At 46.4% G+C, this 17,217-nt stretch overlaps 1 protein-coding gene across 33 annotated transcripts in view; it reads right to left on the bottom strand.

Annotated features, from left to right (window-relative positions):
• Nucleotides 1–35: 35 nt before the first annotated feature.
• Nucleotides 36–17,217, bottom strand: part of CACNA1C (calcium voltage-gated channel subunit alpha1 C) — a 611,497-nt gene continuing 594,315 nt past the window's right edge. For 18 of the 33 annotated variants that reach the window (XM_077340052.1, XM_077340048.1, XM_077340051.1 and 15 more), the window contains 7 exons: nt 15,498–15,850; nt 13,511–13,537; nt 11,442–11,573; nt 10,434–10,543; nt 9,049–9,152; nt 6,523–6,846; nt 36–4,650 (listed from right to left, as the gene is read on the bottom strand). In XM_077340052.1, coding sequence (XP_077196167.1) covers nt 4,354–4,650; nt 6,523–6,846; nt 9,049–9,152; nt 10,434–10,543; nt 11,442–11,573; nt 13,511–13,537; nt 15,498–15,850 — 1,347 coding nt within the window. In that variant the 3' untranslated portion in view covers nt 36–4,353. The remainder of the gene's footprint in view (nt 4,651–6,522; nt 6,847–9,048; nt 9,153–10,433; nt 10,544–11,441; nt 11,574–13,510; nt 13,538–15,497; nt 15,851–17,217) is intronic. The other 15 variants (XM_077340055.1, XM_077340056.1, XM_077340054.1 and 12 more) reach the window with 4 other exon arrangements.

The following is a 17,217-nucleotide window of genomic DNA, read 5'->3' as shown; positions in this document are numbered from 1 at the left end:
TAAATGTGACTCCTCCTTTAGGTGATATTTTAGTCTTTGTTTTAAAATGTTTATTAAACACAAAGAGGAACATTTCAGCCGCTCTGGCCAGATAGTGAATTGTGTACTTTCTCGAAAACTCGCCCCTCCGATGGTCAAATCATATTTTCACGTTAAGTACAAATGTTTCACAGAACGATCTCAAAATCTCAGTCAGAAAAAGACACAGGAGCCTAGCTGCGACCCATACAACTGTTATATTGGCATCAGTCTAAAGAAAGCAATGATACATTGCTTTGGAAATTATCAAGAAATGTAAAAAAAATGCATTTGCCCTTTTTTGTTGTTGTTGTTGTTGTCGTCGTCCTAGTCATCGATGGGGTGGGGCTAGGGTCAGGGTTAGACAACAAAGCAGATGCCGTCCTGCACATAGTGCTCCTTTCAGACTCCAGTGCAGTGGGGATGGGGGTAATAAACCAGGTTGGATCCCTTGCAGTAGCAGCAACGTCTGCATCGTTGCAGCCATAAACATCTTCATTGTATGCTTTAGGATGCTTTGGGCTGATCCTGCGTTGAGCAGGGGGTTGGTCTAGATGGCCTGTATGGCCCCTTCCAACTCTATGATTCTATGGTTCTATGATTCTAGATGGCCTGTATGGCTCCTTCCAACTCTATGATTCTATGGTTCTATGCATTCACCTGAAGAAGCTGGCTGACGATGCAGAAAAGTTCTGTGGCTAAGGGAACGCCAACTCTGGATCATCAATCCCATTTCCCCCCATCCTTTCAGCCGCACAGAATAAGGATGGAAAAGATAAACACATCCATTAGGAGCGGGGTAATGGCCAAAGGCAATGGGGGGAAGATGGAGGTCTTGGTATTTGCAAGGAATGTCTTTAGTCTGCAGGATAGACAGGTGTCGAGCTGCAGAAGTGGATAAGCTCAAGGAGTAAAGTTTCTCCACCTTCTAGCAAAGTCTTGAGCTTCAGTAAAGCTTCCATCTGCAAGACAGCGATAATATCCAGTGTGCAAGCCCAATACAAAGGGAAAAGAAATTATACTTTATGGATTCAAACCCACACCCCTTCCCCTTACTGAGTATGCCTTGGGCCCTGCCCCACTTGAAGGAGGCCGTAGCTCTTTGCTCACACCCATTGCAGTCTCTTTTTCTGAATATGAGTTCAGTGGCATCTTTAAGGCCGGCAAAGTTTAATTCTGGGCATTGTTGGTCTTAAAAGTGCTACTAGACCAGGGATGGCCACACTCTGTCTCTCCAGATGTCCAAGGACTATGAGCTGCTGGCAGGGGCTCATGGTAATTGTAGTCCATAGACTGTTAAAGAACCACAGTTTGGCCACCCCTGCACTAGACATCAAGCTTTGTTTTGTTGCTTCAGACCAACATGGCTACTCACTTGAATCTATCTGTGAACGTTAGCTTTACAGCCACTTGAAATGAAATGGCAGTAGTTACCACTGTGCTGGCACCAGCAAGATTTACCCATTGTCTATTAACTTCTCCATAACAAACAGGTACATTTTAGTCCACAGTAACACCAAATAGGATTTATGCTGATAACAGTTTGTTCTGACAGCTCTCTAGTGTGATTTCCGGTATTACACTGTTGAATTAATCAATCTCTGGATTTGGGCCCTAGTAAACAGTTGCCACCTGATTTTGTTTACAGTCAAGATGTTCCTTTTGACTCCATTAGTCATTTCCACCCCCCCCCCTCTGTAGCCTTCAGTGGCTCTTTGCATTAGTTATCTTCTTCAGTTATAATTTTGTAAAGCCTGTCCAGTTGTGAATATCCCTGTAAAGCAGTATTAAAAATGACAATTACTTCCAGTATATTTTAGCTATGTTACCAGAATGTTAAATGTTATTTTTTAAAATTTACCATATTTAAATATTTCTCGGAATACTACCACTTTGTGAGTTCTTATACATCTTGTACCTCAAGTTCTTCCTTCCTGTGGACAAGGTATCTATTTTTTTGATTTAATTTTATTTTAGTTATCAGTTTACCTTTCCAGTTTATCTGGATTATTTAACAATACTTTGTCTAGCATCTGTAGCACCATCTACACATTTCATGTGGCAGAAGCATAACTGTGAAATGTGATTAGCGCCTTTAAAAAAAATCTTCCTTAATAGTTCTTTCCTGTTTGGTGTCAATATTTTAATTCATTTATTCTACTAGGAATTTTTGTCCATACTACAAGGAATCAGATCTCCCACCCAACCGTTCTTAGAGTTGCTGATGCCAGCCCAGTCTATAGAGACAGTCCTACCTGACTATCCTGGCCTGTGGACTTTGCCATCCTTGAAAGAAACAGCTGAAAGGAGTGAAATCTGGGTAAACATTCCCAGTGCCAGAATGCAAAATGCTCTTCCCATCCCAATTCATTACCGTGAACATTAAGGGGAGTGCAGAAAAAGGAAAGTGAACACAAGATATGCAAAATCAGTCAACGTTCAACCTGTCAGTGGGTTACAGAATAGTCACTTAACACCAGGTACACTTTGTTCATTGTACAAATTAAAAAAAAAGAAAGAAATTTAGAATCCCATTTTCCCCCAACCACACGTAGAAAAGCACTTAAAAGTTCAAAGGTAAAGCTTGGCACACTCCAAATACGAAATGATTTACTTTACATGCAGCAAAATATGCAAGAATTGTTATTTTCCCCCCCTTAAACAAACTTAATTCATTATATTCGCTTGGCACAATTGCAATTCATTTTTAAAAAAATAGTTCAAAAATACGGAAACTGACCTGAATTCAAGTATTACGGTTTCTTCAACAGAAACATTATCAATGCAATAAAACATCACACGGAATATATCGAAACGTAGCTCCTCGCTTTTTTTTTTGTATGTTTAATCCCCTTGGTTTTTTTTTTCTATACAATTGTAATGCCAACACAATTCACAAATTGTATTCAAAATTAATATTATTGCATTGTTTTTGCATATCTTGTGGAACAGAAAATGCAAAGAGTTACTGATTCCCCTTTCCGAAGCAGAGACAGTGGTTTGTTTTTTTGTTTTGTTTTGTTTTTTGCACTCAAAATGACCCCAGATACAGTTCTCCTGCAGTTATTACCAGGAAGTGAAGAACTGTACGTGCTGACACACTTCCAGGCGTGCATTCGCTCTCTCACTTAGTCCTGCTCAATCGCTCACTCACCCGTAAATAACCTAGCATTAAAAAGAATCCAAATCGATCATTCAGATGTGCAAGACTATATCAAGTGCATTGCCTACTATCTTCTTTAAATTATAAAACAACAACAAAAGAGGAGTTTCCCGTTATTTTCAAATAAAATGACAAATCCTGGTGTACATAATGGTTGGCAAAACTCTTCTAATATCATTACCAGCATCTACCAAATTTCAATGGAGGAAAAACAAAAATTTAAATAGAACAACGTAATCAAACCAATTTCTTTTTCAAAACATTTGCAAAGGTGAAAAAAAAATCAAAATAAAAGGTAGGTGATTACAAAACTGTTTGTAAACACTTCCTTTACCCCTCTCCCTTAAAAAAAATACAATAAAATAAAGGTTTTCAAAAATAAAAATCGGAACATGCTTTCAAGAAAATATCAAACGGCAAAAACAAGGAGAGATCTACATAAGCCCATCACCACCTCTCTTCGAAATGGGCGGGTTGCCTGAACTCCGATTGGGCAGAGCTGACTTCCTGCTCTTTGAGCAGCTGGCGCAGCAGGCTGCCTGAGCTCTGATTGGTTGGCAGGAAGACTGCCTGAGCTCTGATTGGTTGGCAGAGAAAACTGCCTGGGAGTCTGCATTTCTATCAACAAGCATCTGCAATATTGCCACCGGCATCTCCTGTACCCTTACGAGCTTCTGCTTCATCCTCCTCAACAAAGTGCAGGGATCCACAGCAGAAGTCTTACTATTCCACTTGCAGATCAAAAGGGCCTTGGCTTTATGGAGACGTTGAGGCTCATACAGAATATGTGCAAAATGATTTTTCTTTTTTTTTTGTACAAGCAAAGTTGAAAGACACCCGTTTGATGCAGTGTCCTTTTGACTAGGGCCATCCACAGGAAGCTGAGGTTTCCCTTCGTATTCAGGAAGCAGCCGTTGTTCCTTGTGCAGGGACTGAACGGAGGAGGGTGCTCACGCTCCTCCTTCTCCTTCACGGACACATGCTGGGGTTGTATATTCACTCTGGAAAAGCTCTTTTACACCACCCAACTCTGCGACTCGTCCCAACAGAAACGAATGAAGAACGCTGTTCTGGTTACTCCAGGTCACGAGAACAGTGAGGCACTTCTGAAACAAACCCATTAGGAACATTGAAACAAATTAAAAAACCAGCATTACTTTCAGCCTTGGCAACTACAGGCTGCTGATATAAATCCTGCTGTCCTTAGACTCCTCTTGACTTTTTTTACAATCTGGGCTCTGGGCTGCTGCTTCTTCCTCTCCCATACAGTCCTGCCCTGAGTCCCTGCAGTTAACAAAAGGCAAGAGTTTGCCATTGGGGCTTGGCTTGCTGTTACCGTTGAGGATATTGTCTGCAGCATTCTCCATCTCTTCTATCGTCAGTTCACAGGCATCCGCTAACTCTTGGGTCGTGACCTCAATGAACTTTGGATCTTGAGCAAACCGCACCAGTCCTTCGGAAATCAAGACCTTCAATGAGCCAGGAGGATCAGACAGGGGGGATAAAAGGGTGGAGACCGATGTTAGCATTGCTCGATATTAGCCCTGGCAAAACAAGATCAGCGAAGCTCCTTAGCTGTAACATTGCGTGTGAGTGCGGTGAAGGTATTGTGCTTTACCGTAAAAAGATCATCGTCTTCCATCCTCTTCCTCAACAACCTCACCCCATATTGAGATATGGGTGCAGTACAGAGTCAGATTAGTTTTACTGCATTAACCACTGGCCCTCACAATTCTACCAAGTATACACATGGGTGCAGTAGTGAGCTATGCTACAACACAGAAAGTCTCCCAGATTAAATCTTGCCTCTGCCATGAAGGTGCTACTTGGCCTAGGGCAAGCCCCTCTTTCAGGCACATCGCAACATGTAGGTAATTATACTTACCTTAAACGGCTGTTCCGAGGAGTACCATGAGAGGATGAATGTGAAACACTTTCACCACTTGAAGGTGCCGTATTATTTGGTTAAAAATATACATGCATTTTCACAACCCCGTCTTTATACTGGGATTTGCTATTACTGCTCTTATCATGACAACTTTAAGGCCAACAAAGATTTATTCAAGGCGTGAGCATTCGTGTGCAGGCACACTTCCTTTTTCTGTCTGGGGAAGTGTGCCTGCACATGCCTTGAATACATCTTTGTTGGTCTTAAAGGAGCTATTGGACTCAATTTTTGTTGTGCTACTTCAGACCAACACGGCTACCCACCTGAATCTATAATGACAGCTATTACTGACATCACCTCAAAACTGTGGACTTTCCTTCCCAGGGAGATTCAACTATCTCCCTTGATCACTGCCTTTTGCCAAGGGGTGCAAGTCCATTTTTGTTTCACTTAGCATCCCTTAGTGACTTTTCAGGTTTGTTTTTACATAAGGGACTTGGGAATGTTCAGCTTGGAGAAGAGGAGAGGGGAAGGGATTGAAAGATTGTCACTTGGAGGAGGGCAGAGTGTGGTCCCTGCTGGCAGCAGAGGATAGGATCCCCAGTAATGGGTAGAAACTGTGTAGAATAGTACCGGCTAGTTACAAGGGGAAAAAATTCACAGCCATAGTAGTTCTGCAGTGGAATCAGCTGTCTAAGGAGGCGTGAGCAGTCACTGGCAGTCTTCAAGCAGTGGCTGGACAGCTACCTATCCTGGGTTCTTTAGGCTAGTGGTCCACAACCTTTTAAAGGCTGCGGACCGGTGTGGGGGGTGATCTGGCCACCGCGCATGCGCGGAGGCCCATGTGCAAATGCACATGTGTGCCAGGTCCGTGCATGCATGTTTGTGCCATGCGTGGCCGCAAACGCGCATGCATGGCAATTTCGTGCATGCACGCATGCGTGCCAAGTCCGTGCATGTGCATTTGCGCCATGTGCGGCCGCAAACGCGCCGCGTGCACGCTTGCAGCAGTACATGGCACAAACGTGCATGCGCGGGCCTGCCGTGCATGTGCGTTTACGCCAGTGGCCATGCTTCCCTCCCCCCCCACACAAAAAGAACTTGCTGGGCCACAAGCTAATCGGCTGCTTTGGTGGCCGCTTTGCTTGCGGCCTGGGAAGTTTCTCACTGCGGGGGGGGGGGTGGGGCGGGGAGAGGGAGCCACGGCCCGGTGCCTGGGCCTTCGCGGCCCGGTGGTTGGGGGCCACTGCTTTAGGCTGATCCTGCCTTGAGCAAAGAGTAGGACTAGATGGCCTGTATGACCCCTTCCAACTCTATGATTCAATATGTACTATTTTTAAAGATGATTTTTAAAAATGTCCTTTTAACAATTCCCTATTTTGTGGGCCCTGAGTGGATGAAAAGCTGAAATGCAAATATTTTAAATGAAGATATACATAAAAGAAAAACTCACCGCTTCTACAAGGCTGTTAGCGCTGCCGTGAAATTGCCTCCCGCACTCTGCGGCCGGGCTGGGGACCGTGAGGGAGACGGGCCTCACTTTCCGAGTGCTGCCCAAGCTAGTGCCATCAGAATAGAGGGCGCTGCACTGTACTGATGGGAAGCTACTATTGAGTTTTTCATTAGGTTCTTCCCCATCAAGCTGTAAGGTTTCAGGGGGCTGCTGCGGCCAGCTCTGCGGACACGGCGTCGTGAGGGGCGTGGCACACGATCGAGTGGCCCTTACAGGCGAATGGCGTCTTTGAAGAAGAGGACTCATCCCTGCAACCGCTAGCGCCTGCAAGGGAGAAGCAGAAGATAAAGAAATGACAGTGGTTAGCAGGTTGAAACACATTATAGAGCAGAAATAGTATAAGGTGGCCTGAAATAATTTCAGACTTTGGGGACCTTGGTCCCGTGACTTGGAGGACATTGCTTTAATATTCTGCTGCTCTATTTTAAAAATCTTCATTGCTCACTAAGAGCAGGCAGATGTCCTTGACTGGATGATTCTTCTCAGGGGGACTTGAAGCAAGGACCGTTTCCTGTGAACATGGTGGGAGACTCCTTCCACCTCTTCCTTCAGGGATAATTGTGTAGTACCGCTTTATAGTGCTCCTTGGCCAGCATTTGTCTTAGCTTCCTACCTTTTTCCACTGGCCTCCTCCTTTCCCTCCAATACAGTGTAGTGTTGTTGTTTTTTAAGGGGAGAAAAGAACCATTCAACAAGCCAGCAACATTTGCCCCTTAGTTGTGGTAAAGGCTGTGAGTGTATTCTGAAAAGGAATAAGCGCTAGGTTTTTTTGCACCGTAAATGGCACAGCTCTGAATGATCCCATGGCCCATCAGTGGAACGAAACGTGGCTGGGGTCCCGGATGCTGGGCTGCCCTGCATGCCCAAAGAAGTGGCATTAGAGAATTGATCAAGTCCCGGTGTGGGACCTCAGCCTGCACAGTACAGGCCTCCAGCCTCAAGCTAGAATCCCTTCCCCAATGTTCACCAGCAGTTGATTGCAGGAACCAACAATTGGCTCTGTCTACTGGAGGGCAGTCACCACATGGCAGTGGGCTCAATCTCTCTGCAAATGTGACCTCCTGCAAGACAGGGGGACATTTCTTTCAGTTCTCCTGGAGGTGAAACCCTCAGAAACCCTTCCAACACTCCTGCAAGGAGTCCATGAAGCTGTCCAAATCTTCAGAGCCAGCAGAGGCAGGCTGAGGCACACCTGTGTCCCTCCAACCCGGTGTCTTTCCACGTGTTGGAACAGTTGCACACAGACCCCCCAGCTGCACACAGACCCCCGTGGTCGGACCCATGGATGCTGTCATATCTAGTTTGGCCCCAAGAGGGCTTTAAAGATGTCATGATGAGGAAATGTGCTGCAAAAAAGCCCCCCCCCCACACACTTCAAAATCAGTTCTTTAACACAAGGCAAAATTAAACACCTTTGTTTGCTACATAAGTTTTACAAGGGAAGGATGCGTAGCACTTTTGGGAAGAGGATTCTCGAGATACGTTCCAGGCGTTGATAAGACTCTGCTAGAGGCAATCATTAAAATGCGGCTTTAGAAAGACAAAGCATGAAGCACCCCCCCCCAAAAAAAGATCTTAACAGATGCAAGAGTTCATGTGGGTGGAAACAATCCTCAGGTATAATTGCCCCATATTATATAGGGCAGCCTTTTTCAACTTTTTGACCATGGCTATACCACTGAAATATTTTTCAGGCTTTGAGGTATTAGGAAGTGATATAAACTGGCCATGCCTTCCTGCCACGACTCCTCCCCCCAACCAGAAGTGAGAGGAGCCTTGGGTGGCAAAGGTTTAAATGGCTGGGGCCCCTCCCCTTCCCACCCCCTCCAGGCCCATCACTGACCACTTGGGGAGGGGACGGATCAACATGCCCAAATACGGGCAGAATTAAAAAAAAATTAAAACCCTATTTCTTTTATAGGATGTGAGGGCTCTCCCCAGCCACCATTTTGAATCCCTCCCCCCATGTTGCGGTACTATTGAGGGGCCTTTGTGGTATCATATGGTACGTTGGTACCATGGTTGGGAAACCCTGGAACATTGAGGGGAATAACCAACATTCTGAATTGAACCTGGGAGCTAAACAGCCAGTGCAGCTGAGCAAAGATAGGAGCAGCGTTACATAGAAGAATACAAAATGGGGTGCTCCTGGTGCCCATCCCCAGCTACCTTATGTACACCAGATTGTACACCAGCTGCAGTTTCCTAACCAGCTTCAAATTTAATACTCAATGGAGAGCAATAGAGGTATTTCAAGCACCAAAATTACAACAGCATGAGTGATAACAACAATTCCAGGAAAGGGCCAGGTTGGGATGTCAAGCTGACAAATTGGAACTCCTGACCATGATTGATTGCCACCTGCTGTCTAGGACCAGAGCTGAGTTTATTCTACAGGCTCGCTAGTGGGCCATTCCAGAGAAGTGACACCCCACAGCAAGGTGATTAGTGGCAAAGAAGTCTTACCTGTTGATGTACCAGATGCAAAGGTAGTACTGTCTTTTGTGGGCCGACCGCACTTGGGTTTTTCTGTCTTTTTAGACATTCCAGGTGAAAGGATGCTCTTCGGTCTGAAAGGCCAAATGCACAGAAGCGTGAGGGTGAAACTATAAGATGGGTTAGAAGACACACTCGCAGTCTCCAGCCCAGGTTTGCTTCATATGGCCAATACAGAATCACAGAGCTGGAAAGGACCTCCAGAGCCATTTAGTCCAACCCCCTGCAGAATGTGGAAATTCACAACACAAATTCACAGCACAAGTAATTGAAGGAGCCCCCTCCCAGTGTTAGTTGTAGCTTTGGAAGCAACTAACAGCTTCTAGAGCCTCTTGTGGCGCAGGGTGGTAAGGCAGTAGAAATGCTGTCTGAAGCTGTCTGCCCATGAGGCTGGGAGTTCAATCCCAGCAGCCGGCTCAAGGTTGACTCAGCCTTCCATTCTTCCGAGGTCGGTAAAATGAGTACCCAGCTTGCTGGGGGGTAAACGGTAATGACTGGGGAAGGCACTGGCAAACCACCCTGTATTGAGTCTGCCAAGAAAACGCTAGAGGGCGTCACCCCAAGGGTCAGACATGACCCGGTGCTTGCACAGGGGATACCTTTACCTTTAACAGCTTCATTTTGCTAAAGAAAATTCTTAGATCCTGGGGCACAATGCCCCTGTATCTAAGGGAACATTCACACTTAGAAGCTTGTTGTCTGCAAACATTCTCAATGAGCAATACTCAGTTACTAACGGAGCACACATATCAACTTTTTTTTTTGTTCTTGTGGTCCACAAGCCACATAATATGAAGACCCCCCTCCCCTCTAACAATTGCTGAGGCCCCCTAACTGTACTGCACCACAAGGCCCCTGAAACCACGGGGCCCATAGCACATCCTACATGTGCTACTAGGATAAACCGCTTCTGAGTATACACCTAGGTAAAGGTAAAGGTATCCCCTGTGCAAGCACTGAGTCATGTCTGACCCTTGGGGTGACGCCCTCCAGCGTTTTCATGGCAGACTCAATACGGGGTGGTTTGCCAGTGCCTTCCCCAGTCATGACCGTTTACCCCCCAGCAAGCTGGGTCCTCATTTTACCGACCTCGGAAGGATGGAAGGCTGAGTCAACCTTGAGCCGGCTGCTGGGATTGAACTCCCAGCCTCATGGGCAAAGCTTTCAGATGGCTGCCTTACCACTCTGCGCCACAAGAGGCTCTTGAGTATACACCTAACATCTTCTCAAATAAACAATTTGAACAGGCCTACTTTCATTTATTGAAGGAAGAAAATAAACAACAAAAAGCAAAACTTGTCACTCTTAGTGATATATGCCAAGGTATGTATTACATTAGATGCTAGGAATATTACTTAGTGATGAGGAACGCAGGAACCCGCTCTTGGGAGAGAGTATCTTCTCTTCTCCTTTGCTGTTTTCAGGAGGAGTAAGCTGTCGATGTTCATCATCTTGGTATGAGAGCCTATAATGGAAAAGGACTCTTTTTAAAACAAAGAGGTCCAAGTTAGCCAGCCCTCGCTTACACATATACTAGCATTGAAGCTCGCTTGCCTTCTCATTATAGGGCTGTTAGAGCATTCTATGCTAAACTGCTTATTTATGATCCCACGTGGTCACTACCAACCTATCCTTTCCCTATGTCTGCATTGTCACCATTCCAAGCTTTACTCCAAGATATACTCTGAGAAATAATGTGGCATTTGGTGTGTCCTGATTGCCACTATTTTGGGGAGTACTTGTATGACCCAACACCTCCTGGAAATCTGGACACTACTGGGCAAGTGAATTTGCTCTGCCAGACCAACAGCAAAGTCACCTATCAACTTGAATGCAGCCTGTACACCTTATGGTCATTCAAACCAATCACAATCCAAAACCATACATTGTGCTTCTCAAAGTTCTTGACAATTGACACATTTTCAGGCCCAGACAGACATCAAAGCAAGTAAGTTCACTGATGCAACAGTAAGCTACTTACTTAGTTAGTTTATATCGTAACCTTCTCAGTAGAGACCAAAAGTGGTTTGCACAATTCCCCCCTTCTCCACTTTATGCTCACAACAAACCTGTTAGGCTTGAGGGTACATAACTGGCCCAAGGTCACCCAGTTAAGTTCCCATGGTACAGTGCGGATTCTAACCTGAGTCTCTCTGGATTTTATGGATGCACCGATGAGCTACCTGTACATGCTGAAAGGGATGTGTTAGCTCTAAGAGTCACAAATTGCACAGGTTTGGTCCGAATGGACGTGAAGCCAGTGTAATGATAGCATCACTTCTTGACTTTGAATTTGTGGAAGCTGAGAGAAACACAAATGCTTCCATTTCAACATTGCTTTGCTTCAGCAGTGAAATACTCACATGTCCGTAGACAGCAGGCTTGGCTCGCTACAGTATTCAACTTCTTCATTCAGCTGCTCATCATATGTTTCTTCCTCCTGAGAAGGCTCCTCCTCACAAACAATAGCCACCTGGCTGTCTCTTGAACAGGACCTAAGGAACAAAAGAAAAATCATGGTTTAGAAGTGATGAGGAATATTGGGAGATGCTGTGGACTAATGCTATACAATAATCTTTTGTGTGACAGTGAACCTCTGGAAAGACATTATGTAGGGCAGGGGTAGTCAAACTGCGGCCCTCCAGATGTCCATGGACTACAATTCCCAGGAGCCCCCTGCCAGCGAATGCTGGCAGGGGGCTCCTGGGAATTGTAGTCCATGGGCATCTGGAGGGCCGTAGTTTGACTACCCCTGATGTAGGGTAACACAATCCTTTCATATAGCCCAGGAGTGGCTATACTGTGGGTCTCAAGATATCCATGCGACAAGTGCTCATGGTAATCGTAGTCCATGGATATCTGAAGAGCCAGTTTGGCCATCCCTGCTTCAGCCCTTCATTGTGTCATGCAGGACCACAAGAGATCTGATTGCTATGTCTGATCAATATTGTCTCCATCCCAAGCTACTGGTTGACCCTAGGTAGAACAATGCAGCTCAAATACTTTGGCCACCTCATGAGAAGGAAGGACTCCCTGGAGAAGAGCCTAATGCTGGGAGTGATTGAGGGCAAAAGAAGAAGGGGACGACAGAGAATGAGGTGGCTGGATGGAGTCGCTGAAGTAGTCAGTGTGAACTTAAATGGACTCCGGGGAATGGTAGAGGACAGGAAGGCCTGGAGGATCATTGTCCATGGGGTCACGATGGGTTGGACACAACTTCGCACCTAACAACACCAACAAGAACAATGCAGTTACCTATTTTTCCTCTCAGGGCAAAGAGCAATCTGGTAGGGTGGTGGGTGTGGCCACTGATCCGGAAAACAACCGGGGGGAAACAGTTGGACTCCTTTCACCCATTCTGCTGCACTGCTTTAGATTTAAATTGATTGTAATACAGCTCCAAGCCAGCTACAAAACCGGCACAACCGACAAAGCCATTATCTAGCAAATCATGGCAATGTAAAAATGTCCAGCAATAAAAACATAAACATAAAACTATAAAAACATGTCAGGATTGCCTAAGGCAAATGTCCAATAACACAGTTTTGTAGTACCTTGCATGCTATGGCACAGTATTTGGCTGTTTGTTTGGTAACCTCAGTATTTCCCCCAGAGAGGAGGCTCTTAATTTGCCCTTCTTCAGCGTCACTGGAATTTGAGGCAAGAGAGGGGACGATGATTTTATATCGAATTGTGAGTTGTGACTTCTTCGGGTAGTGCCGCACTGGACAACTATTATTTATTTAGTTAGTTATTTCTGTGCTGCCCCCTCAGAGTCCTTCTCAAGGCAGCTTACAATAAAAACAACATAAAAAGGACCAGTCCCACGTAACATGTAGTTATGCCACACCACTCTCGCAATGCCTCCTGAATTAGTTGAAACAGGGGTCCCCTGCCAGCACCTTCCTTGGCATCCAACAAGTATTTTTTAGAAAGGGGGAGAGGAGGGACTTTTGACCAGTAGGACCACCAACAATCTTGATCACTGTGCCAAGTTTTTGGAAGGTTCAGCCACAACTGCCACCATTGTGCAAGGATATTCACTGTGTTACTGCGTGTACGCAAGAAATTATATTTTTAGGTTCGCTTTAAAAGGCCTCCGGTTAAACAGAGCTTCCGTCTGAAATGTTAGAAGAGTTCTTATCAGATGCCTGACCTCCCGCCATGACATTCCGCTATTGCTCTGCATCAGAATTCCCAAAGTGAAAAGGTCAGGGACCCCTGAGTTAAAAAGTGATTGAAACATACTCTGAGTAGCTAATACATGCTTCTAAATGGACACCCTACATTACAGCAACTCCTTCATTAGCGTGTCTGAGATACTGAAATTATTTCCCCCTCTTATTTGGCCTCTTAGCACTGAAAAAGAGCGGTTTCGTTTAACAAGCTGGCATTAATGTATTCTAAGTATCATGCAGCAAGAAGCACCTACCGCCCCAGTGCTTCATAGTAATGCGTCCTAGTTCACAAGGGAGCATGGGAAGGAAAAGAAGATGGTTATCAGAATTAGAGATTACTGTGAAAGGAGATACAAATAAAGTTGACGTATATTTTGCCATAGCAATGGAAAAACCCTGTTGCCGGCTGTGGTTTAGGGAGTACCTGGAGACGTTGGGGGTAGAGCTGGGAGTGGGCGGGATTTGGGGCAGGGAGAGACCTCAATTTAATATAATGTCATGGAGTCCACCCTCCGAAGCAGCCATTTTCTCCAGGGAAACTGATCTCTGTTGCTGGGAGTTGCGCTGTAAAACTGGAGGATCCCCAGGTCCCACCTGGAGACTGGCATCTCTATTTAGATGGTACAGGTTTATTGTCTCTTAAGAGACCGCATATCGTTTTGCCCAAACAAATCTAACTGCTACAGGCCAGTTTCATTAGACTCATAGAGTTGGAAGGGGCCATACAGGCTATCTAGTCCAACCCCCTGCTCAACGCAGGATCAGTCCATTCTCAGCCATATGGACGTGAACTGCTATGAAACGCACCAAATATATAACCCAAAGAAGGGGAAGAAAACATCTCAATAAACCTGTAGGCAAGGATGCACTTTGTCCAAAGGAACAGAATCATTCCCATCCATTATATAGGTCTATGGGGGAAAAGACAGATTGAGACTAAAGTGGATCTGTACACGGTGGACATTTTTGAGTTGGGCCAACAGCCCCCTCTATCAATATGAAGAAATCCCTTTACCGGGATAGCACTAGCTAACCCGATCTCATCAGATGTCAGAAGTTAAGCATGGTCATCCCTGGTTAGTACCTGGATGGGAGACCATCTAGGAAGTCCAGGGTTGTTATGCAGACGCAAGCAATGTCAAACCACCTCTGTTCATCTGCCACCTTGAAAATCCTAAGAGACTACCATAAACTGTGACTTGACGACACTTCCCACCGCCATATATGTGTACAGTGGATTAGGTTTCTAATAAGTTTTTATGCATTTGTTCTGTAAAGATATTTTTGGAGTGGTGTCTGGGACATTCAAGTTCATATCTCCCCTTTGTCATGGAATCCTACTGGGCAACCTTGAACCAGCCCCCCCAACCCACCCCACCCCTCCTCTCTCTGTCAGCCTAATCCAGCCTTTCTCAAGCTTTTTACAGTTGAGAATCCCCTGAAACATTCCTCAGGCATCAAGAAGCTCCCAAAGTGGCACAATCACACAGAATATGGTTGTGACGTGTCCTTATCCATTGTTGCTTTGCCATGATTGGCCCTGCCCCTGCAGCTCCCGCCCTCAGTTCCCTAGATTCTAGCCTCTTTGCTCTCAGATGTCTCAGTGCCTGGAGCCCGCAGCAGGTAAGGGGAGAGGGCCCTGAGCAAAGGATCGTGGGGGAGGGCCTCCTAACGAGGGCCTCTTGGCCTGCTAGGCTGGGCCTGCTGACGAGGGCCTCCCGGCCTGCTGATTGCCTGCTAAGGAGCTCTTTCCCGGCCCTGAGAACGAGCTGGCCAGCCCCCGCCTGCCCCACTTGATCTGGCTACGAGCTGCACCCCAAAGCCACCTTAAGCTGCCTGGCCAGGGGAGGGGGCCCTTTCAAGGCCCGTTCTTAGGAACGGGCTTTGAAGCTAGTCACTGTATAAATGCCTACCTGTGGCCCCTCCCCTTCCCACCCCCTCCGTCCCACCATAGGCCATTTTGGGAGAAGAGGGGAAATATATTAAAAATTAATTAACTCTCACCCATTCAGGCAGCCCTTCCAGGGCCATCAAGAAATCCCAGGGTTTCACAAAACCCTGGTTGAGAAAGCCTGGCCTAACCTATCTCTAAGAGATACTGTAATGATAAAATGCAGATGGAGAAAATAACGCTGTAAGCCACTTCAGATCCCCCTTGGGAAGAAAAGCGGGGTCTTTAGATATATAAATAATGATGCTGCATTGATGATAAATATTAGGACTTCTGCTGCCACCCTTTACCTTCTGCAGCCGAGCTTCCACGGGGGTTCCCGGATCCGTGCAGAAGGTGACAAAGGAGTGCTATGGCCTTCTACAGTGCTGACAGTGCTGGGGTACCTTGGTGGGCTGGGGAAGCGGCTCAAGGCAGTGTTGTTGGCGTTGTTGATGTTAGCATTGGAGCCGGATGAGGAGTAGCTGCTTGGCGTGAAGGTGGAATCCACAAGCTTCTCGTGGGAGGGGGAGTCTGTGTCACCCTGGTTGTTGCTGGATTTGTTGATGTGCAAAGGGCGCTGGGTGGTGAACGTCTGCGGAAATGAACCTCTTCCATCGCTCTGGTAGTAGCTGACATGATTTCCAAACAACCCCCCAGCTCTCTGCGAGGAAAATGGAGAAAGTATTCTTAGTGAATGAAGAAACGGCCGATTCAAATGGATTCTTTCCTGCACAAGGGCGTATTATTGTTTGAAGAGGCGGATGGTTGGACTAGGTGGCTCTGGAGGTCCCTTCCAACTCTATGATTCTATGGCGGACTATTTGCAGCAGTTGCCTTACATTTAGGCTAACTGTGGGATTCTGTATAACCACCCTTTACATTCCTGCTGCTTAGCTTAACTAATGTATAGGAACAGCCATCAGAAAGAACACAAAAACTGTAACGAAAACACAAAAGAGATAAAACCAGGACACAAAGATTCAGAATTCCATTAGAGAATCCAGTACCCTAATACAGGGGTAGTCAACCTGTGGTCCTCCAGATGTTTATGGACTACAATTCCCATGAGCCCCTGCCAGCAAATGCTGGCAGGGGCTTATGGGAATTGTACTCAATGAACATCTGGAGGACCACAGGTTGATTACCCCTGCCCTAATACACCTAGGCCTAGTCTGCACACATAGGATAAAGCACTTTCAATGTGCTTTGGCAGCTGGATTTTCCTGTGCAGAACAGGAAAATCTACTTCTAAAGTGCATTGAAAGTGCATTATCCATTGTGTGCAGACTAGGCCCTAGTCCCAAAGGTGTCAGACAGAGAATATCTCTTCAATTTCTTCCTGTGCGGATCCTTGTTGAGCAGACAAGAAATATGCATTTTTCTGTAAATCTACCAGATGCATCTCATGGGAAAAATCATGGATATGAGGAAAATATTTAGGCCATAGCTGGCTTCTCAGAAGGAGCCTCTGGCAGATTTCTTTTCCAAGCAATGTTGGGCAGGTAGTATTTAGTATTATATTTATTTTATATAGCCAAAGGCTTTTATAAAAATTAATCCAAAAAAGTATGAGTAAAACAGAGTATTTCTCAGCATATATAATATATAAAATGGCATTATTTCAGACCGTAAAGACGTTAATCCCATCTGCCATTGTGTTTGCTGAATAGAGTTCTCTAGAACAGTGGTCCCCAACCTGCGGGCTGCGGCCCGGTGCCGGGCCGCAAAGGCCATGGCGCCGGGCCGCGGCTCCCTCTCCCCGCCCCCCCCCCCCGCAGTAAAAAACTTCCCAGGCCGCAAGCTTGCGGCCCGGGAAGCTACTTACTGCGGGAGGGCGGGCAGGGAATCAGGGCCGGGCCGCGCCCGTGCAGGCCGCGCCCGCTCGGCCCGATCCGCGGGCGCGGCCCGATCCGCGGGCGCGGCCCGCGGGCGCGGCCCGATCCGCGGGCGCGGCCCGCGGGCGCGGCCCGATCCGTGGGTGCGGCCCGCGGGCGCGGCCGGGCGCGGCTCGCGGGTGCGGCCCGCGGC

Source organism: Paroedura picta, chromosome 5, assembly GCF_049243985.1.
Source record: "Paroedura picta isolate Pp20150507F chromosome 5, Ppicta_v3.0, whole genome shotgun sequence".
NCBI classification, from domain to species: domain Eukaryota; kingdom Metazoa; phylum Chordata; class Lepidosauria; order Squamata; family Gekkonidae; genus Paroedura; species Paroedura picta.
The sequence above is the reverse complement of the archived record's forward strand: the minus strand, read 5'-3'. Positions and strand labels throughout refer to the sequence as shown.